A 23,142-nucleotide genomic window follows, 5' to 3' on the forward strand; every position below is an offset into this window, starting at 1 on the left:
GGGGGGTGTAGCCCCCGAGGACCCCCTGCTTCATATACCTACTATCCTGGTGTCCCCCCCATAGATATAGATATTATACCTATGGCTGTGATAAAGTGGCTTTGCAGGTGGTAGTACTAGATTGGGCTGACATTTAAGCAACGAATATCCTAGAATAACACGGTCGTCGTAATCTTGGTTTGTCCGTGTGGCACGCAGACGCAGTACGTGGGGAGCTGTCAAGCTGTAGTACTTTTCTCGTATTATATCGACATACAATGGCTGAGGCGCCAACATTGGAAGAAACATCGGAAGTTTTAAAAGCAGGATACCTCTACAAGCAAGGTGAGTATATGTGTCTCTGGGGTCTGTAGTTTATTCCAGTCACTGTGGATAGTCGCTACCAAACCACAGTCGACCACAGTTCTATAGTAAAGGACTGAAGGGTTGAGGTAGTTTTAGTGCGATGCCAAGAGCATCAGCTGCTCGAAAAGGTGATGATTAGTCTGGCGCGAATATTATATGGCTAATGAATTTGTTTACAGTTCATGCAGCTGTTTGTGGTGATTCATTAATGAGCGCGGCAGCTACAAGGCGCAGGCAAGACTGCTGGTGTACTTCTGAACTTTGTCCTTTCCTACATGCGACCAGTTCGCTATATGCAGGCAAAACCTGCATTTTTTTTTTGTCCTTGCTACATTAAGTGTAGTTTATAGGTCACACAAACTTAATTATTAGTTTCTCATCCCCACCCGCACCGTCGTTGTTCTTAGGATATTTTGCACTACTGGTGGCTTAGTGCAGCCATCCAGCACCTTTTAAAGTTGGTATCTTGCCAGAGTAGTGTAAGAAAACTACATTCTTAGTCATTTTAACTAGCTAAGTCAGCTATCTAGTTAAATAAAAATCCGCCCTTCTCGCACTGGTATTTTGAGTGCAGGAGGATGAGAAACTAATAATTAAGTTTATGTGGCCTTAGCGATGTTATTGAAGCTGCCAATCAAGGTAGCATCTGTGCAAGTAGTTATTTATTTGTAATGTACAGGACTCAGCTAGTTGAGTATATGGTACATTTAAACATGCAAGTGATTAGTTAAGTAAGTAATTTTCTAAAAGTGCTTTCAATTTGTCCAAGTCTGGTGATGTAACAATATGTTCTGGGAGGGTGTTCCAAAGTCGGATGGTGGAGGGAAAGAAGGAGTGTAGGTATGTGTTAGTTCTAGCTGCCAGGTGTATGAATCTCACGCTGTGACCGCGGGTGGTTGTAGACGACTGAATAAGATATGTGGTACTGATATAAGATTATCGATAATTTTGTAAAACATATGTAACTTGGCTTGAGCTCTAAAGTTGGCCAGTTCAGATGGTTTAGCATTGATGTTACACTAGCTGTTCGGTTAAAGTTGATATGCACAAACCTCGCTAAGCGACGTTGAACCAGTTCAATTCTGTTTATATCTCCATCTAGATGTGGAGACCAGACAATTGAAGCATACTCAAGTGTAGGGCAGATGTAAGTTAGTTGTGAGCGATGTTGTGACAGGGAAGCTTCTAGGGGCTATGACGATGTTTTAACATATTGGATTGTTAGTGTAAACACAAGACCAACTTTACATAACAAGTCAAAACATGATATGGCTATGGCAAGTATTGTTGGCTGGCTATTGTTTCATTACACTTGTCACCTGTAATCCTGTCCTTCCTAGATTAGGTTTCAAAAATTTGAGCCTTATTTGGTAGGTGAAGACATTATGTACATACTGAGTGTAATCCTCTGTGCTAGATTGATGGCTATAAATTACCACACTACATGCTAATAGTTATAATTACAAGTTCAAGCACTGTGGTAAGTTCAGTACAGAAAATTAACATGTAGGTGTGTCAACATATTAAATGTATATGAAATTATAAAGCTAGTGGTTGTGGAGGAGTGTGTGTGTGCGTGTGCGTGTGTGTGTGTGCGTGCGTGTACGCTATGTGTGTACGTGCGTGCGTGCGTGCTTGCTTACTTGCTTGCTTACTTGCCTGCCTGTATGTAAAGTATTAAATTTTAGGAACACATGACCTATAAAAAACATTTGGGAATTTTGGTTGATTTGCAAGTACCATTACTATACGTGACATAAATATAAATATAATAACTTGTCCACCTTTGGTTTAGCTAGTGGACTATTCATGCATTAAAAAAAAGAAGAAAAACACACAGTTAGGTTTTTCTTGGAACGTGATTGTAATGATTCTGTTGTACCACTTGAGGTAGATAGTAAACTCCCTATGGTTAGTGTTCACCTGAACTTTGTCCCTCACCTTATGAACTTTGTCCCTCACCTTATGAGCCAGCTGCCCAAACATTTAGTAGTGCTATGAAGTAGTTTGAACATTTTGATATGCTTTGATACAGCAAGAACAAGTGAGGTATAAGACTTTAGGAATATCCTATACATTTGGTATAGATAGACAATTCAAAAACATGCTTGTCCCAGAACAAAACCTGATGTTCACCTCTTTGATATGACTGTACTTGGTGGGGGCTCAGCTGAATATAGCATGTGTGTTTGTCCCCTTGTAGTGATGAACAAATGCTGAGAAATACTTTTGTGGATAAACCAAGAAATCTCATACAAATATCACTAAGTCTTGGTGAAATCTACTTGCAACCACCATATGTAATGGGTGTGTAGTAGGGCTGGGACGAATATTGAAATTTACCTTCGAATATTCGCTAATAAAATATTCGAACATTCAAAGCTTTGGTGTTAGCATTCAAGTTACAGGTTTTCATGTATTTATGCACATCCTTCTTAAGCTTTATTTTTCTAGTCCTATTGAATAAGTTTGTAAGCATTTGGAAAGTGGATAGCAGCGGTACTGAATGACAATTGATCGATTGCAAATGGGCATGTCTGCTATATTGCAATTATGCATAGGTAAACATCAACTAATGGCTAAAAACACGTTTTCCATACATTATCTATCACTTTATAAGGTGTTTTACGGCTGCAACTATGGTAGCAAGCTGAACTGCGATAGTTTAAAAGTGGATATGGCACACGAAGATCGATCGCGAAGAGACGAACATTGATCACACAAGAGTAGCTGCAATAAAGATAACGACATTTATTTGTAATTCTTTTGTAGACTATGAGTACATTACTAACCTTCGAAGGATACTTTTATAAATCGAAATTTACTTAACCTTCGAACCCACGAAGCATTCGAAGCTTCGTCCCAGCCCTAGTGTGTAGCTATTTTGATCATGACATCATTAATAAGAGCACCTTTTTAGTAGGTCTCAAACATAACTTAAGGTATTTCATGGTCTCGTCAATAAGACCACTTCATTTGGCAGTATTATTATTCGGTCTCAATTGGAGCCTTATTATTCGTGTTTTGTTGGATTCCTTTGTTAGCTAGTCTCTGATTTGCACTTTATTTCTAAATTTAACAGTATAACAGGGAAGAATATTTCCAAGACTTTACAAAGTGGATAAATTATTTTCCTTGTACGTAAACTCTAGCTAGCTAACTGTTGTATCAATAATTTAATCTGATGATGGGTCAAGTTGGAACTAAAATCCCCCTTGCCCTGTACCATGGCATCTACATGAAGCCTTTCTATCTACATGATGTTAAAGGTGAGGATGATCACAGATGACCATCCTGTTTGTGGTCACCTCTAGAAGATAATATTATGTGTGGGTATTATAACAATCAAGGGTGATGCAATTAACTTGCTATATATTATTATTAGTACATGTGTGGTCAGGGCACAGATAATGAGAGCTGAAAATTGTCTTTGAAAAGTGCCGAAATACATAACAAGCTCACATATCCAGTGACTTCCCTGTGTTGTATAGATATGTAACCTGTATTACTTATCCCCCAATGGGAGATTTCAACTATTAGTCTGGTAGTTGAAGCTCAAAAAGGCACAAAACCCAGAAAAAAATGGTATAAAAGCACTTTTTTGCTCCTATGTATAAAATTTAATGGAGAACAACATATCCAAAGTCCCAAAAAATCCACTTCGGGAAAAATTTTTACAGCCTCTTAAAATTTTGCTATAACTAACTATATTTTAAATCCAATTTTAGGCTAATTAAGCTCTTGATGTACTTGAGAAGCAAGATTTTGATACAGATGGGAAACAGCTGACATTTGTCAACAAATAGTATCTCAATAGGTTTGTATTGTGTTGCCATGGTTACCATTCATTTTGGTGGGCTTTGTTTGGAAATGTTTGCTATTCAAGATTTATGTTAAGTAAACAGATGGGTAAATCTAATTCTAAAAGAGATCAAGGTAGACCACAAGACCAAGAAATGCTACAATCATTTGAAAAAGTGTCAATGGTTACAACTAGAAGGTGGCACAGAATTGTACACTCTTTCTGAACTGCATGAGAAATTGGAAGAATTAGCATCAGGTTCAGAAGTCTACACAATCAAGAGATTGAAACAGAAGCTTATGGATTATTATAAGGATTTTATATTTTTTGCTGAGGTTGAAGGACGTCACAATGTTGTTTGTTTTAGAAACATGGCCAAGTTTATTGCCAATGAAAAATGGTACTTGGAGGGGAAAAATACTTTAGAGGATGAATCTGAACGTATAGTTAAAACAGCAGCACAACTTATACAAGCACAGATTAATGACAGTGAAGTTTCGTGTAATAATATGAATGAAAGTGAAACCTTACCTTTTACACCAGGAGGGAATAGTACTACTGATCTAGACGTACTCATGAGTACTGACAGGTATAACGATATCCAACTCAGTGTTGCTGAAGTAGAGAAGATTCACAGTTTGTTTGAAGGAGTAAGCAACAGAACAGTACCTATTTCTTTTGTTTACACTTCTAAGGAGCTAATGAAGCTAGAGAAGTTATTGCACAGGTACAAAGAATTGCTTGCTGAGAAATCTCCAACTGCACGGCTGTGGTTAAAATATCTTGAGTATATAGAGACTCTGAAGATATTCATAAGAGCATAGAGAATAGGAGATTGGAATTTACATTTGATAGCAATCGGAAAGATGCTCAATCTGTTTGCTGCCACAAGACATATCAACTATGCCAAAAGTTCCCGGCACTATCTGCAGCTAATGATGCAGTTGCCATCTGAACATCCTTGGCTGTACCAATGCTTTATTGAAAAAGGTTACCACACCATCCGCAGAAGTAGTAGATTTTGGGCAGGTTTATGGACTGCATGATCTGACAATAGAACAAGTCATGATGAAATCCATTAAGAGTCGGGGAGGACTAACAAGTGGCAGGGGACTGACAGAAACTGTTTGTCTTCAATGGGTTTACAGTATGCACAAGTGTGCTGCAATTCATAGTTCCATGACCACTCTCACTGGTTTGAATCACCACACAAGTGACCAACACGTTGACTTGGGAACTTCCAGAAGTAATCGTGATTTTTATGACCTGAATAGCATCCAGCAATGGTTTGATCAGCATGAGCCATTTGACCTTACTGAAGAAAGACTACGATCCTTGTCATCAGGATTAAGAGCTGCTGATGATGATCATATAAATTGTGACAAAGTAGAAGAGATTGGAGCAAAAATTCAAGAGAAGTTGGATGGTCTTAGAATTCCAGATGCATCAATCAAGAGGAACAATCACATTCAGAGTTTAAACCATCTATATCCTGCTATTCAAATTGACAAGCAAAAGATACATTTCAATCCATGCATTTTGTTACATGACTCAGTGCTCTTTTGCATAGAGAAGAGGATATTAAGTCATTCTTTGATTACGAACTTACAGCTATACCTACTTCTTTGTTCAAAGACTGTTACATGCGAAAACCTGTAAAATCACAATTAGCACAGTTTCTTACCTGCAATATGCAGAACACCAAAGAAGAATTAGAAAAAAATTGTGCAGATATTCATCTAAATGAGTTAATGATGGTTCACAATAACCAGCAAGTATTTCTTTCAAACAATAAAAACAAAAATCAGTTTATTCAGCTGCTGAGTTACTACTAACGACAAGGTTCTCATATTGTTCACAATAGTACTGGTGATGCTGACACCATGATAGTTAAATGTGCACTTGACTTTGCTCCGCAAGGGAATGAAGTTACTGTAGTGTCAGATGACACTGATATATTGGTCCTTTTAATTCATCACTGGAAAATGAACATGAGTGTTGTGTATTTTAAATCAGAAGCAAAGAAGATGGTGTGGAAAATACAAGACATTATCAATAATGCTGGTGAATTGCTTGCATCACATAATTATACTCTTCATTCACGCATGGAATGGTTGTGATACCTACCACATCTGCCACATTTGGACAAGGCAAAACATTCTTACTCAAAAAGTTTAACAAAGAGTTTGAAGAGTTACAACAGATATCATCAATATTTTCAGAGTCTCGAATAACAGCAGAAGAGGTTGGTAAAGCTGGCAGTCGTGTATTCGTTATTTTATATGGTGGTAAAAAAGAAGAGTCCTTGAGGGACTTACTATACTACAAATATTTGGATAACGTGGCATCAAATAGTACATCTCTAGACCCACAAAAACTTCCACCTACAGAAAGCGCTGCCTTTTATCATAGTTTAATAGTTTATTATTTTACAGATAATGCTATGGAAGAGACTTTTAAATGAACATGATGATTTGGACCCCCAGCAGTGGGGTTGGAGGCTTGACCATGATGTGCTAAGACCAATTATGACAGATTTAGATGCTGCATCAGACAGTTTACTGAAGTTTGTACGGTGCAAATGTAAGTTGACATCCAAAAACCCTTGTGGAACCAACACATGTTCTTGTCGAAAAAATGGTTTGAAGTGTGTAACAGCTTGTGGGGATTGTTGAGGAGAAAATTGTGAAAATTCAGAAGAGGTTGAAGAAAATGATGACACTGATGAACAAATTTTCAACTGTTAAACAGTTTATGTACACTACTATTACTGGTATATCAAAACCAACTATAAATCAGAAGATATTAAAACTTTAATAACTTCAGGAAAGAAAATCTTAGTCAAATGCATTAGGGCTGCTGTATATTAGTTAACTGGCCAACTCAATTTTGCTATGGTAACATACCAAAAGTTAATTCATCATAAAAAATTTTCCCTGAGAGGGATTTTTTGGGATTTTGGATATGTTGTACTACAAACCAATACATTTCAAATGATACCAAGTTTGCTTTTATTCCATTTTTTTTCCGGGTCAAAATCCTCAACTACCTGACTATATAGACTCTGTACCTGGTGTGATGGTTGAAGTCCCATTCATACCTAAGTGCTTTTGCTTCACTAGTGCAACATGTAACCTGGTCATTGTTGATGCTGTTGCTTTTAAACTTTAAACTATTATGTCACTAAATACATACCACTCTAAATGATAAAGCAAGTTGTCACTTGTCAATCTTTTCAGGTCACTTGGTCACCGTTTGTCATTTTGGTATGGTCCAATTTATTGTTTGAAATTCTTGTGTTTACATCTTATCATAAAATGTAGCTGTTACAATCCATGGAGAGTATAAAATTGCTTAGAAGAGTTCTTTGTAGATTGGCATGACTTAAAGCTGCCCACCTGTTTGTGCAATTTAAGTGATATAATCAGCAAAAAAACAACTGGATGAACATGATGGATCTATTCCACTCATCCCTATTTACAAAGCGAAGTGTACTTAGAAATTCTGGTGGTACTTTGTAGCACTGTGTCCTGGTATCTTATAGTATGATAGTACTGTATATTGTTTGGGGTCGTGCAGGTTTGCATATTCTCACAAAAAAATATTGACCAAAAACCAGCCTCACATTACCTTTATGGCACCTCGGCAGTATTGGTTGGGTGTACCCAAGCTCAAAAGTGCCTTCAGTACGACCTGCAATAGGTTTCTATAAAATAATAACAATAAAAAAATTCCACTGAATAATTTTCTACTGGCTAACTCCTTCCTGATGCCTTCAGGCAAGTGTAACTTGATAACGGCTAAGGATAAGAGCTTGATTTTTTCACTATTCAATGTTGCATCAACTCAGCAGGTTGGTGTCGATTCGCAGTAGCGCTGTGTGATGGCTTTCCTATGTTTGTAACGAGAGTTTTTTGTTGACTAGATTGATTGCAGAGGTCCTTCTGTAGTATTCTTTGTTTGTAACACCGTGTAAATGAGCTGAACAAAGCAGACAACAAAGTGTAGTGGCCACTTTGCTATTTCAGTAAGTGATAGTTAAGGCACGCATTCAGACGAAAACAATAAACCTTAAGTAGGGATTAAATGTCCAGTAGTATATCTTCAGGTGAAGGCGACCTCCCTTGTTTTACTATTTTTTTATTTCTTTAATTCCTAATCAAACTTAAAATTCCTAGTTGTATATGTTTGTAGAATCTCACTATGTTTCCTTTTGTACAAAGATATGTGGTTCCATTTCAAATTAGGTTACTTCATGGTTGTAGTACATGAGCATGGCCAGCAAGTTATTATATTTACAAAATTTACATGCACTTTTACCCACATAGGGTTATGTACTGGTTTGCATTAGGGTTTAATTTAAGTTTATAGAGGTGGATCCTGGAGCTGGATACAAAGTGGTCAGGGAGAAAAGTTCTTTAGTTACAGTTTTACATTCAATTGTCATTGTTACATCCGAGTGGAGAGCAGTGAGAATGCTGATTTTATGATATTTTGTAACTGAGTAACATTCAAACACTTGGTACTGTTTGAGCTATTGATGATTGCTCTATTACAGTATCTTGCCTGTTAAACTAGAGCTTCTCTGTACATGCTTTGAGTAGTACTATGTATTCAACATGATGAACTGTACCTTGAATCTGGAGGGGGGGGATTCACCACAAACCCTCCAGATATTTGAGATGTTCTGTATTCAGGTAGATAGAATGAGGGATTACAAAACATTGGGTGAGCAGTTCTCATAAAGTTTAATACTTCTCTGAACTGTATCAAAATAGTGCTTCAGAGTTTCAGCAACTATGCTGGGGAAGTGACTGGGCCCCTTTAATCTTGTCTCACATTTGATTTGATAGATGATTCTTACAGAGTCTTCATTTGTAAGACAAATAAGCTTACAAGTAGGGATGGGTGGTATTGCTTTTTTGAAGAACGGTACGGTATTAGAAAAAATACCTCGGTATCACTAAATACCTTTTATATTGTACACTTTTTAAAAACCTGGGTAAGCTATGATTTACACTTATACCCACACTGTGCTAGTAGTGAAAATTATCTTTTAAAGGGACAAATGAAATGACAAGTGTACAAGGTTTGAATATCTCAAAAGGTAAATTATTGTGTTTGTCTTGTCCACAGCATAAACACATGGTTGTATGGGGCTTGACTTCATGTGTAGCCACCACTAAACCACCAAAAATTTAATTAATACATTAAATTCGGTATTCGGTATTTTTAGAAAGCCACAACGGTATCTGAAAAATACCTTTTAAACTACTAATACCTAAATACCTCCCAACCCTACTTACAAGAGATGTTCCTTCCTTGACATGATTGTTACTGCTTTTCTGTTGTGGTACAGCAGCTCTGGTGGACCCCCTAATATGGCATCATTAGATATGAGTGTATATTTTAAATACCTTGTAACATCTGTCTCCTGTGTTTAAATGTAGTCCTGTTGATGTTCTGCTTAACACAAGTGGTGTTTCCTTTTGCAGTCATATCAGTGTATCAACAATCCTTTGAATTGGGATTCTTCAGTGTCACAGTTTAAGATTACTCCTAGGTGTCAGCAGGGGCCAATGTGCACAGAATCTCTGGCTCTTAGATATCATGGAGTTGTGACCTTTTCCAGCATGTCCTGATTATCGTCCTTTTGTATTTGTCTGGTGTTTTCCTATAATGCTTGGCTGTCCAACAGCTATCCTTGTTACTAGATGTGATCTTTTACAGTACACATCCAGTTGAATACCAGTATTTGCTTACATTGGTCAACTTGTCACCCAGGTCAGTAGTACTGAGCTACTTTCAACCTTGAGGCATACTGGCAGCTACATATGTACATGCGTGCAAGTCATTGAGATGGGTGGACGTAAGTCCAGTCTCTCTGTGTTTGACACAGACAGCAACTTTACTGTGAACGACTAGAGTTTGGCACTCATTTGACTCTGCAACTTCAAGTATTGGCAGTACAGTGGGCTGTGATATGGTAGTTGGTAGTATATAATTATTTACTAGAAATGATATTACACATTATGGCATAGTCTTTGTAACATCTGCTGCAGCCAACAATACCATCGCCTCAATTGTGGCCATTGCAAAACCGATATTGTTTTCCAGGAATCACCTAAAATGTGCTACAGTGTTCTCTGTCATCTGCTAAGTGTTAACTGGTGATCGATATTTCTCCTCAAATGGGACTTATAACATGTACAGTGTGATGTTATTTAAGTGGATCACATGTAATCATGTGTTGGCCAGCAAGTTATTTTCTTCCAAAGTAAATGTACACCTGGAAGGTTTCACACTGTAGTTTACACACTATCTGCAGGTACCCGGTTATTAGCCCCTAGAAAGTTTGGGGCTGCAGACAGGCTCCGCTAGTTGAAAGCTAAAATAACGAATTCGTCGCTACACTTAACACCGGTGAAGGATATGTGAAGGTAATTCTCTTTAAAGCTTACCGCAGCTGTGTGTATGGCACGTACATAAATTTACATTATTATTATTTGTAAAGGATGTAAAGGCAATGCCTACATGCAGAGTAACATTTGAAAATTTGTTGTGATGAGATTATTTCAGTGCAAAGTGATACTCTACATTATTGTCATCTAGTGGAATTTGTGAAACGAAGCATTATTTTATTGTTATGATGGTGGGAAAAATATATCAGTGTTATTAGAATCTGCATCTTCATTTTTGGGTTCATAAGGATTATCACTAGTCCATCATTCATCACAATGCAGTTTGGGATTTAACAGCAGGTCTACTGAGTGTGATGTTGGTGCTGAGTCTACTCTACTGGCACTAGATAGTGAGCCTCTATGGTATACTGCTGCTAATAGAAAAAGATGGTGCTTTTCTTGACATTGTCGTTAGGAAATGGACAGCTTGCGTTTTTGGTGTTACAGTGTTCAACCGTTTTGCATACTCCTGTGTTGTTATCTACTGTCCATGTGCTGCTTAGTTCTCAAGCAAGAGAAACGTTGGTCATACGATAAATGGGATATCCGTGAAGTGGAGAGTGTATACTTTTCACCATTGTGTTTGGGGCTACTGGCTGTATGCAAGCACTTTTTTTAGACCCTGTAAACACATTACACCAGATCATATCAAAGAAAACATACCTACACTGAAGTCAGAACAAACATCTTGCCAACATGGAAGCAGGTTTCCTCATTGGTTATTGACTTGGTATCCCATACTGTCTGATTTCAATGTGGCCTACCCCTTGACTCTTATTCCCGCTGGTATTTCCAGCTGTCTAGCACTTTGACAGCCAGTGCGCTGGGAGTGGTGACAGTCCATCTATCCCAGAAAAATGTGGATTTTCATTTGCAACTATATCTTTACTTAAATTTTAGATAAATGATATATTATTTCTTCAGTTCTACTAATTCATGTATGTCAACATATCTGAGACTTTTCACTGCTTCATCAAGTTTTTAAAATTTAGTAACACTTCTGAATGTTCTGTTATGATACTGTGACATAAACACTTATCATTTATTTCTTACAGGTGGAAATATCAGAAATTGGAAGAAGCGATGGTTTATTTTACATGAGACAACACTTAACTACTATGCCAAGGAAGGAGACGATAAAGAAAAAAATACCATCGACTTTACGAAAGGCCGTGGAATAAGAGCAAAGAAGGAATGTAACATTGATGACGACTGGCCAGGAAATGCCAAGCACTGTTTTGGTGTAGCCATTGAAGGTAGAACCTGGTACTTTTTTGGAGAGGATCCTTCTGATGTAGAGTGAGTACAACATGTTGTTGACTGCTGTGTTGTCATTATTTGTACCTGTAGGGACTGGAAGACACAGATCCAGACTTGTATTGACAAAGTTAGTATATCCTTGAGTATTGTCATTTACATTTTAATTTTTCTAAAATTTTCTCTGAAATGTTTACTCTATTTTTTGTCATTATCTTTGTGACTTTACCATTTCAATTAAAATAACCCCTTTAGCTGTGGGTACTGGCAAGGTTTTGTGTACAGTTGTAGCACCTTAAAGTCATACTCTTACAGAACAATCATGATTTTTTAGGTTTCATTGTTGTTTATTGTACAGTTTGAATTACATACATGTACATGAGATAATAAATTGGAAGGCTGTTCAATTAAATGCAGAATACTTAAAAAAAATTAAACTATGTGACTTGTGATTGATGTGTGATATGCTTTTCTACTAGTATGGCAAGCCTAATACAGACTGGAAGAATGATACAGTTGGCCAGCCAGTTAATCCAGCCATAAAAATAATCCAAGCTATCAGTCTGAAAATGGCAAAGATGGTTCGGAGTAATGTTGACATTGATACAGGCAACGAACACCTCAATGCTGTTGGCAAAGTTGGAGCACAAGTAGCTGAGGACCAAATTGCTGCTGATCCACATGCCACGCCACAAGAGAGACTAAAGAAGGCTGGCACTGGTGTCGCAACTGGTATACAAGAAAATGTTGACAATGATGCTGTGAAGGTTGCAGCTGGTGTTGCTAAAGTTAGTTAGCAATATACAGTGCCTACTATTTCCATTCTCTAACAATGCATACCTACTATCTCTCTGCATATGGTACATGTGTACACATGCACATACACAAAAGCAAAGCCCACACACACATATACACGTGCGTGCGTACACACACACACATGCACTTGCAGAACTTATGATAAGAATTCTCTGTTGTCCTGCCACAATGTCTTGGCAAACCAAAATTGGCCAGATAATTGCCAGAGTGACTGGACATGTGGAAGATGAATGCCCAATATGTCCACTGTAGCATAGCAAATAAACATTGTAGTGGTAAGATGTCACATGCCTTACTGCAGTTGTTACATGGTTACAGTACACAAGAGGTTTGGCTATGGTACATTTGTGGTCACTCCCTTGGGTTGTAAGAAATACTATCTCCTGGCAACCAAGTGACTGTTACTATTGATAACATGCCAGCTCAGCCCTTAGGCTCCTTCCTTGTGGTTTGATGGGACACTGTTATGTCAGGACAAATTGCATTATGGACAGACATCTATGCCATTTGACCAGATTTTGTCTGGTGTCAGGACATATCATATGTTCTGCACTTGTGCTTATATTAGATGATATATTCTTTGTGCTCGCATACGTGTTCATGCTGTCACGTACACTCACTGCACATTAGAGATGCAGCAATATATTGATCGTATGTTGAGGCCATGATATGTATCGATAGGTTATATTGGTATATCGTGTATCATGATGTATCGATGTATTGAAGTATATGGACATAACTTTACTACATTTCAATGGCTACATTATCACGAATCAAATTATTGTGTGTTGTAGATGTCAGTTTTTATGATTATTTTGGAAAAGAAAAAAAGGTTTCATTATTTCCAAAAAAAGTAACAAACGCCTATGTTTATATTCCACATTGTATCATGTGATATATCGCTGTATTGTGATTAGGGCTGGGAGATAATTTAGTAAAAGGATTATCTAGATACCTAAATCACCTATCGTAAATAAGAGTATGAATTTGCTAATCAAGATAATAGTAAATCTTTGTTATCTATTGTAAATCAATGACATTCAGATGGAAAACTTATGGAAAGGTGTCAGGGAAGCAATAGAAATTCTGACTTAACAAACACCATGTGACTTTGTCAACAAATATGTAAAACTGTGTTTGCAAAACAGTCCTGTGATGTTATGTCATTATCGAGATAATATTGATTATCAACATAAGATGGTTGTCACTTATTGAGATATAGCTTTTACTATTATCGCACAGCTCTAATCGTGATACAATGGAGGTAATATGTGACCAGATCTGCGAAAACCCGACATAATGATGCAAGCTTAAATTTTCAGTATAGGCTATTGATTGCAATGTGTAAAATATTTGCATAAATGAAAAAAAGTTCGTAAAAGTTTTAAACGTTTTGTTCTTTATGAAGAAAGGGTGTATTGATAAAACATGGGTACCATCTTATTTGCCTACTCAAAAGGAGTTTGAAAATCTTTGTTTCGTAGCAGTAGCCTAAAGTATATGTGAGTTATGGGCATTTGTTTACGTTATGTTGAAGCGGTCGCATGTGATCAATTTTTCTTCACTGATTTCGTCTCTGTATGTAGTGAAGAAAGGTGGTAGGAGAAAAAATTCACTATGTAATGGACTCCCCTATTCATGGTGAACACGATGGTGCAAGTTGCAACTTTGTACTGAATTGCATTTGTAAGTTATAGTCGTTTTTGTAAGCACCTGTAATTTATTTCCCCAATACTTGCTGTACAAATCGATCTTTCTGTTGCTGCAACTTTGTAGGGCTGTAATTCCAAAAGTTGTAGGCATTCAAGGCTGAAACTTGGCCAGAGCATGCATTTGGCTAAGTAGAATATAAAGATTCAATAATAAAGAATTTAAAAAATGCGCCATTATGTCGGGTTTTCGCAGATCCGGTCACATAATATTGTTTGATACATGTATTGTTGACACATACACATACTTACACAATATACTAGTTCACACCACATACACACACACTACGCACATGCTCAATAAACTTAATGTTTCAAATATTATAGGATCAACTAGAGGCCGATGACGGCTTGACCGTGGAGCAACGGCTAGCACTAGCTGGAGGAAGTGCCTTAGAAGGAGTTGGGGATGCAATGGACAATGATGCTATTGCAATAGCAGGCAAGTGTGTAGATTTGTAGGCGAATGTTCTATTAGAAAGTAATAATTTTTATTTCCTCAAATGGTCAATGATAATGTAAATGCTGAAGCTTTGAACACGAATGTATATTAGGGCTGGGAGACAATTTAGATAAAACGATTTTCTAGATACCTAATTCACTGATTGTTAATAAGATAACAAATTTGCTTATCAAGATAATAGTAAGGGACCATCCATAATTTTCAGTCTTTATGCAAGCGTACAAAGAGTACTCTTTTTTCTAACCCCCTCCCTCCTTCACAAAGCATACTGTATAAATGTTGATACTATGTACAGTATATACACGATGATTATTCATCATTTTATAAGTGTACGCATGATTTAACCCCCTCCCCCCCCTAGCGTACTCTTTGTACTCTTGCATAAAGGCTGAAAATATTGGATGACCCCTAAGTTGTAATCTACAGATGAAAAACTTGTGGAAAAGTGTCAAACTAGTTGAGGAAGTGATAAAATTTCTAACTTAACGAGCTCTATGTGAACAAATATGTAAAACTGTGTTTACCAAACAATCTTATGATGTCACATGAAATAATATTGATTATCGAGATAAAATGGTTGTCACTTATCAAGATACTAGTTGTTACTGTTGTTGCACAACTCCAGTTCTCATGATGTTAAGCTAATGTATATTCTTAGGTGGTGTGGTTAAAGACCAAGCAACAGCTGATCCAGATGTTAATGTGAAGCAAAGAGCAGCAATCGCTGTTGGTAGTGCAGCTGGGGGGGTGAAGGATGCCACAGACAGTGAAGCAGTGAAAGTTGTGGCGAAGGCTGTTGAGAAGGGAGCAGAAAAGGCTGAAGAGAAATTTGCAGATGGTAATAATGGCGATGACAATGAACATTAATTCTGAATGCCATTTCTTGCAATTTTGCAATTCATAGATCATTTCCATTCACTATTGTATAGATTTTGAAAAGTTCATTACATTTTACATTGTGAAACTTACAATAGATTAAATCATGTTTGGTACAATGTACGTGGTTGCCTTACTGCATAAAAATAGAATAGATGAAATGTATTAAGGGGGATAAAGTTAAATTAGTAGATTGAGCAGTAGTTTACATTATAGGTTGGGGTTATTAAAATATTAAACAGTGATCCCAGAGTCTTGGCTCTCTGCTGCCTGGAAGTAGTCGTCTTGTAAAGCACCTTCAACTGTAAGTCTGTCAGTGTCTTTGAAGATCAATAGTTTCTGCATAGTTAACACCAAATGTACACACACATACCAACACATTCGAAGACCACTGATAAATCAACACAATGGTTTTTCTTAGTATCCAATGTTATAGATCTTTATACGTAAAAGGATTTGAAGAGTAGGGGTTTTCACTTAGTGCATATTTGAAATACATTACTCACTGATATTAAACTGCAAGTTTCTCTGCTTGCTCCTGGTAAAATCTTAGTCAGTTCTTGAGGTTTTAGTTTCTCAAATGAATCGAGATCAATGTGAACTGAAGTAGGCCAATCAGTAATAGATGGTGTACCAATCACCCTATAGGAAATATTACGATTATAACAACATAAAAAAAAATTAGACAACAAACTTGAATATTTGTTTGAGCATGTTGATTTCATTTGTAGCTTGGAATAAGGGACTGTGGACAGATAAAAGTTATTGCAACAGAGCACGGTGATTTCCATAGTTAATAAGCATGCCAAATATTAAAATGAGTTTGTTAATCTACAAAGCAAACAGATTATATATACCATAGTAATTTCTCACATACATATGAACACCAGCCAAAAGATAGCATTCATACACTTGTGTTACCATATAAGTAGCACTAACTGTTTTAGGTACATCTCTGCAAAAATGCAGCCCACACTCCACATGTCAACTGCAATAGAATAGGAGCCAGTTGAGAGAAGCAGTTCTGGTGCTCTGTAGCAAATTGTTACCACCTAAAATAATATAAATACTTCATAAAGAAGTGTAAAAACACTGGAATTCGCACACACAATAACATGGGCATGTCTTTGTGGTCAGAGAACAAAACAATATTAACCAACTTGTGTGCTCAAGATTTTTCCTGTTTGAAACGGCCTTGACAGTCCAAAGTCAGATATCTTTAGTCTTCCATTATCAGTTACCAGAACATTGCTGGGCTTCAGGTCTCTGTGTATAATGTTATTGTTGTGGATAGCTTCAACACCTCTTAGCAACTGCTCCATCAAGTCCTATAGTGTGGCAGTCATGTACTATCGTTAACATGGTCATAATACACATTAGTGTAGAGCTGGCTTTTTACTGCTAACTCATTCATAGCTAAAATTGAATCCTGCTACAACACCATGAAAACAAACGCACCAAACTAAAGCAGAGAAATTCCATCAAAAACTTTTTTGGCTATAGCTATAACATTCTTAACTTCTGCCATCTAGTTAGACAGCTATCTAGAGGCAAGTCACACCCAAACATCTACCCAGTATTGTGAAGAATTTGAGGATATAGATAAAATTAAAATATTACTTCCTGGTTGGCTAGCTACAAGAAGTGTGATTAAATTGATTTGCAAACCAAGTTGATTTAGTCTGGACAACTCCCACCCTTATGTGAGTACATCAAACTCAACTAACTTGCATACCCAAAGACAGCATACCTTAATATATGCTTCAGAAAACATCGAAGAACCACTTGCTCCCTGAATGTGTTGAGCTAGGTCTTGTTCAACATATTCAAACACAAGATTTAGTGTCATCTCACTACTCCTTCTGCGCAGCAGGGACTTGGCTGGCTCTGCGAAAACATCAAGCAAACTACAGAAAAACAAGGAGGAACATATGGTCATTTAATGTACCACTGCAAGCCTCATATACTAAGGCTCACTTCACGATAAACTCTGATCCGCCGAGTCTCCTCAGATCACTGATCTCTCGCATGATAAAGTGCGGAGTTCCCTCGGCATTATCATACCTCAGCTGTTTGATGGCTACAAGACGGCCCTTGTCTTTCTTATCCTTTGCCTTAAACACGGTGCCCGTAGCTCCGCTACCAATCATCTCGAGGAAATGGTACTGGTCCGACTCACTCGGATCACGATATTCTTCTTCAGCCACGAGGCTAACAGCAGCATGATTTGACATTGTCAATGATTCATAATCTTTTGCGATTTTTCAGTCTTAATTTTGGTCCTGGGTATCTTCTGAGGTTACTAAGATCGTTAGATTGTATTTCACTCTCCACCCGCGTTAGAAAATGTGCTAAAAATTTATTTATAGCCTCTCAGCTGGCTGCTAAAATTATAGAGACCGCAACCAGCTGATTTTATGTGGGCGTGGTCGCTTGATCATGGATGGCGCAAGTATCATCGCTAAATCGATCCGCGATCAGGGAATTGAGTATGTATTCGGGATAGTGGGTATTCCTATAGTAGAGATTTCACTGGCACTTCAAGCTGAGGACGTTAAATACGTGGGAATGCGAAATGAGCAAGCGGTGAGTTTTAACGTTTCAGTAACATTTATTTGCTCATTATACGCGTTAACTGAAGTATTCGGAAGTTGAGATGTTCATATTTGTAGCTGATTAATCATAGAAGTGGTATTGTGGGGCATTAATTAAAGTATATAGAGCCACACCTACTGAGAATTGTCATATGGTATCCCTTCTGTTTAACACTCTTCTGAGACGACTTGTTTTAATAATAAACGTTACTGTAGGCTAGTTACGCTGCATCCATCATCGGATATTTGACACAGAGGTGTGTATGCTGAGTTACGTATAGCTTTTGTGTACTTTAAAACATTCACACAGGCCGGCAGTATGTCTGGTGGTGCCTGGACCGGGGGTTATTCATGCGCTGGCAGGAATCGTGAATGCTCAAGTCAACTGTTGGTAAGTGGTCATGAGTTTTGGTCATATCATAAACTAGCAACACATTTTAATGTGTAGAATTGTATTACTGATGAGGTTTGTAATCTATAATACTGATTTATGCTGTAGATTCAAGACCCAAATGTACTTTGTGTCATATTTCACAGAAGACTGCCCAGCTTTTTGTGTACATACCCATATGGGCTAGGAGCTGGGATGCTCTGTTATGATTCATGAAATTAGAATCCCACATTTCCGTCTACAAAGGCACGTATTGCTTTGCTATAATAATTGAGTGTTAGTTTCTGTGTGGCAGGGACTGCCCTGGCAGCTATGATTGACCACATTTCTTCAATCTTGTGGCATTGAGGGTTTTTAATGTTGTGTGCTTAAAACTTTATTATTTTATTATATCACATTGACTCGTAAAAACTTGAATGGTAGTTTAACTGGTATCATGGTGGCTTATTCATATTTCACATGTACCTGTGACATAGTTGATTGATTATGTTATACTGTGATGACTCCTACATAACCAGTCACACCTAACCATTAGTACGTAATGAATTGTGAACTATGTAGAGAAGTAGTGGTAATCTAATGACATAGCATAATAGATATGTTCTGAGATAAGTCTTGTTAAATTTAAGCACCTATTGGTTCTTTTGTTCCTGTAAATGGCTGCAATTAAAAAAAAAATTGTGCGTGTGTGTGTGTATGTGTGTGTGTGTGTGTGTGTGTGTGTGTGTGTGTGTGTGTGTGTGTGTGTGTGTGTGTGTGTGTGTGTTTGCTACTTATACATGTATTGTGTATTTGTACATGTTTGTGGTGTGTGTCATGTGCACTACATACGTGTGCATGCATGCATGTACGACACCATGTAGAAAATCACAGTGATGGTTTTGTGGTACAAGACGTACAGCATGCTTGTGTGCTGTTTAGTATATTCATGAGATGTAGCAAATTGCTTTATACCCTACAAGGCCTCTGCTGGTCATTGGAGGTTCGTATGATCAAGACCAAGTTGGTATGGGTGGTTTTCAAGAGCTACCACAAGTGGAAGCTGTCAGTAGATACTGCAAATATGCTACAAGGTTGGAAACACTGGAGTCTATCCCATATCACATAGAAAAGGTACATACTTATATTATAGAACTAGCTACATGCATACCTTTCTAGGCTTAATATAATATGTTCTAGCATTAAAACCATCTATGGATTGACGGTGTAATGTATTATGTAAAAACAAAATGCCATATATAAAACTGCTTGTTTCATATGCTAGAGATTTCATGGTTAGCTGACTTCTTGTTATTATTATTATGCTATTATGCCACACAATTTAATGACTGGCTAACAGAAGCTCTAGTGAAACCTACCACAAATGGGTAATTGATATCCCACAGAAACCCGGCAGTGACACTGCTTGCTTGATCCCCCTTGTAGTAAATTAATGTTGTGGCTAACTCAGTCCATCAGCTGTTTGATTGTATGTATCACATGACAGGCTGTCCGCACCAGTACCTATGGCAGGCCTGGTGTGTGTTACATTGATGTACCGGGCAACATGATCACTGATGCAATCAGTGAAGATAAAATAAGGTTAATTATTTAGAATAATGCAATTGATTATGAAAGTTCATTTAGATTTTGTCCGAGATGTCTAGATGCCCCGTTTACATTAGCGGATCCATTGGCAGTGAGGAAAGCTTGTAAGGTGCTTAGTGATGCAGTAAGGCCACTGGTGATTATAGGAAAAGGTAATGGATTTCACCAAAAATTGTCTTTCTTAAGTTGGTTAGTAGTGATCAAGTGTTGTCTGGAAACCCTTACATGAATGATGGTTTCTTTGTGTGGTCATATCACAATGTTACTACATCTGTCCACCGTCATAGGTGCAGCATATGCTCATGCTGAGGAAGAAATACAAGAGTTTGTGATAAGATCAAATCTTCCATTTCTACCAACTCCTATGGGCAAAGGTGTAATCTCTGACACTCATCCGTTATGCATAGCAGCAGCCAGATCAAAGTAGTCAGATTAGTAGCAAATAGCAGGAAAATTTGTCAGTAGATTAGCAATCAAATTAATTTTTTTCTATTTAAGCTGGAAATTTTTTTTCTGCTCCCAAACTTTCCTGCTAAACATTGTGAAGTTATTAAATTGCGTTGTTATATCAAGGGCGCTGGCAGGTGCTGATGTTATCCTATTGATTGGTGCAAGACTAAACTGGATCTTGCATTTTGGAAGACCACCTCGTTTTAACCCAAATGTTAAGATTATTCAGGTACGCACCAGATCTGGTATGCACCATCACACTACTATACTGTTTTTGTTATTAAAATGAGTCCAGGTTGACATTTGTGCTGAAGAGATTGGCAACAGTGTTCCGGTCCATGTGATGTTAAATGGCCACATTAAGAGTGTGATGAAGCAAGTAAAAAATCAACATCTAGTAATGATTGTTTTTTAAGTAGTATAACATTTACCAGCTGAATGAGGTCATGAAGAATAATCCACTCAAGGTCAGTAAGAGTAGCCAGTGGTGGAAAGATCTGTCCCAAAAAATCGGCAGCAACACAAGAGCCAATCAGGTATGAGTTCACCATATATTGTATTTGGGACTATGATATAATACCATCCATTATAGCTGCTTGCAGCGGACAAGAGTCTACCAATGAGTTTTTATTGTGCTTATAATGAAGTGAGCTCACCATACATTGTGAGCAGGTATTTGAGATTATGTGAAGATTTGCAGTCTTCTACCACGAAATGCTATCATTGTCAATGAAGGCTCATCCACAATGGACATTGGAAGAACTGTCCTGTTTAATGAGCTACCACGTCACAGGTACATAGATAGTGATATAGTCTATTTGTTGTTATATTTTTTCAGGTTAGATGCTGGTACATTTGCGACAATGGGAGTCGGATGCGGCTTTGCTGTTGCAGCTGCTTTACTTTCTCGAGACAGTTCCACTGCTGAAAAGGAAAGGGTTGTGTGCATCCAAGGGGACAGTGCATTTGGCTTCTCTGGAATGGAATTTGAAACTGCTTGCAGGTGCAAAAAGAATAACTTCTAAAGTATCTATTTCACCTCTTACAAAATTTTGATTTGATAACCTTTTGTCAGTATGGCTGCTATGTAACAGGCAGGCAGGTAGATATTTCGATTAACAAATAGTCTAAAACAACTAATTTCAGTTAACCTTTGGTCAATTTACACCTAGGTGTTTGTTTTATTTAGGGTGTACTAAAATGGTGGAATATTAAGCAGGACATTGAGATCTAATTACGCACTCATGCCTACACATAGTTTTAAATAACCTTTTCCCTTTTATGGCTGTCAGGTACTTTTTAAAACTAAACTATAGCTGTTCTCTTGATGATATTTACAACATGTCCTATAATACCTGCTTCATTACTGGTTATAAGTATGGGAAATGATTGCCAGTCAATTGAGCTTTGAGCATTTTTTGAAATTCATTGACAACTGGATAATCGTAATGTGCTATTTTCTAGCATAAATGTGTTTGCTTTTAAGTCAGTCAACCAAATGCAGTGATACGTAGTAATCTCTAACACATTGTAGCTCTAAAATTATGCCACCTCTTTATCATACCAGCTAGTACTTACCTTTTCTACTAGTGGTGTACATATATCACACAAGTTTAATGTTCTTTTTCAGAGAGCTGCACTCTAAGATTGGAGTATTATAGTGCAGTTTCAGTTACGTGTTGGTGCCCTCTTTTGGTTTTTTCTTTAATGGTAACGTTCTGTATGTGCCCAGCAATCCTCCTTTTGCAACAATAGGATGTAGTTCTTGCTTAGACCTTGAGAGTTCTTTTTTCATTTGTAGCTATGTAGTAAAGTGAGTAGTTGTTAACATGTTTAGTTGTTGAACTCTGAAACTTTCGTAATGTTTTGCTGTTAGGTACCAGCTACCGATAATTTTCATTGTGATGAACAACAATGGGATATACAGTGGAGTGGACAAGGAAACATGGGAAGGATTTCTAGCTGAAAAGGATCCAACTTTATCGTAGGAGAATGAGCTAATATCATTGTTATTGTATAATGGGAACTGCCACATTGTAGGATTGCTCCCACTACACTGCTGCATGATGCACATTATGAGAAGATGGCGTTGGCATTTGGAGCTGATGGCTACTACGCCAGTACCCCAGGAGAATTGAGACAAAGTATTGAGAAGGCATTGCAGCAGAAATTGAAGCCGGTGTTGATTAATGTTAGTATTAACCCAGTGTCTGCACGGAGACCTCAGGTAGCTCATCTGTAATGGCTACATAACCATTACTTGTATCTTCTAATAGGAGAGTTCTTGGTTAACTAAGACGAAATTGTAACAAGAACACAAGAAGTCAAATTACATATTAGTGTGTGATGTGCCCTATGTGACATATCTGACAGGTTGGATTTTTAATTATC

At 37.5% G+C, this 23,142-nt stretch overlaps 3 protein-coding genes across 3 annotated transcripts; 2 read left to right on the plus strand and 1 right to left on the minus strand.

Moving 5' to 3' along the window:
• Positions 1-140: 140 nt before the first annotated feature.
• Positions 141-15,824, plus strand: LOC136236547 (uncharacterized). The gene is made up of 6 exons (XM_066026739.1): positions 141-324; positions 11,664-11,907; positions 11,959-11,995; positions 12,345-12,653; positions 14,718-14,832; positions 15,512-15,824. The coding sequence occupies exons 1-6, from the start codon at positions 258-260 to the stop codon at positions 15,718-15,720; spliced, it is 981 nt and encodes a 326-aa protein (XP_065882811.1). The 5' UTR covers positions 141-257; the 3' UTR covers positions 15,721-15,824.
• Positions 15,759-18,134, minus strand: LOC136236546 (cyclin-dependent kinase 6-like). Its single transcript, XM_066026738.1, has 7 exons — positions 17,707-18,134; positions 17,480-17,636; positions 16,890-17,057; positions 16,669-16,781; positions 16,424-16,474; positions 16,236-16,371; positions 15,759-16,068 (listed from the first exon to the last, which is right to left on the minus strand). Exons 1-7 carry the CDS (start codon positions 17,961-17,963, stop codon positions 15,964-15,966), a joined length of 987 nt encoding a protein of 328 aa, XP_065882810.1. The 5' UTR covers positions 17,964-18,134; the 3' UTR covers positions 15,759-15,963.
• LOC136236544 (2-hydroxyacyl-CoA lyase 1-like) lies at positions 18,119-23,137 on the plus strand. The gene is made up of 16 exons (XM_066026733.1): positions 18,119-18,315; positions 18,540-18,580; positions 18,634-18,714; positions 19,677-19,827; positions 20,201-20,295; positions 20,341-20,453; positions 20,589-20,724; positions 20,875-20,980; positions 21,047-21,130; positions 21,186-21,287; positions 21,344-21,397; positions 21,444-21,544; positions 21,590-21,754; positions 22,628-22,735; positions 22,792-22,978; positions 23,028-23,137. Exons 1-16 carry the CDS (start codon positions 18,169-18,171, stop codon positions 23,058-23,060), a joined length of 1,704 nt encoding a protein of 567 aa, XP_065882805.1. The 5' UTR covers positions 18,119-18,168; the 3' UTR covers positions 23,061-23,137.
• Positions 23,138-23,142: the final 5 nt, after the last annotated feature.

Source organism: Dysidea avara, chromosome 10 (genome assembly GCF_963678975.1).
Source record: "Dysidea avara chromosome 10, odDysAvar1.4, whole genome shotgun sequence".
Classification (NCBI taxonomy): Eukaryota; Metazoa; Porifera; class Demospongiae; order Dictyoceratida; family Dysideidae; genus Dysidea; species Dysidea avara.

Excerpts from the sequence above, each read along its gene's own strand:
- LOC136236544 (XM_066026733.1), top strand. The coding sequence starts at position 18,169 with ATGGATGGCGCAAGTATCATCGCTAAATCGATCCGCGATCAGGGAATT. Across the intron at positions 20,725-20,874 it reads ATAGCAGCAGCCAGATCAAA|GGCGCTGGCAGGTGCTGATG; the intron begins GTAGTCAGATTA and ends TGTTATATCAAG. Across the intron at positions 21,288-21,343 it reads GCAACACAAGAGCCAATCAG|CTGCTTGCAGCGGACAAGAG; the intron begins GTATGAGTTCAC and ends CATCCATTATAG.
- LOC136236546 (XM_066026738.1), bottom strand. The coding sequence starts at position 17,963 with ATGTCAAATCATGCTGCTGTTAGCCTCGTGGCTGAAGAAGAATATCGT. Across the intron at positions 16,782-16,889 it reads GAAAAATCTTGAGCACACAA|GTGGTAACAATTTGCTACAG; the intron begins GTTGGTTAATAT and ends ATATTATTTTAG. Across the intron at positions 16,069-16,235 it reads AAACTTGCAGTTTAATATCA|AAACTATTGATCTTCAAAGA; the intron begins GTGAGTAATGTA and ends TTAACTATGCAG.
- LOC136236547 (XM_066026739.1), top strand. The coding sequence starts at position 258 with ATGGCTGAGGCGCCAACATTGGAAGAAACATCGGAAGTTTTAAAAGCA. Across the intron at positions 11,996-12,344 it reads TCCAGACTTGTATTGACAAA|TATGGCAAGCCTAATACAGA; the intron begins GTTAGTATATCC and ends CTTTTCTACTAG. Across the intron at positions 14,833-15,511 it reads TGATGCTATTGCAATAGCAG|GTGGTGTGGTTAAAGACCAA; the intron begins GCAAGTGTGTAG and ends GTATATTCTTAG.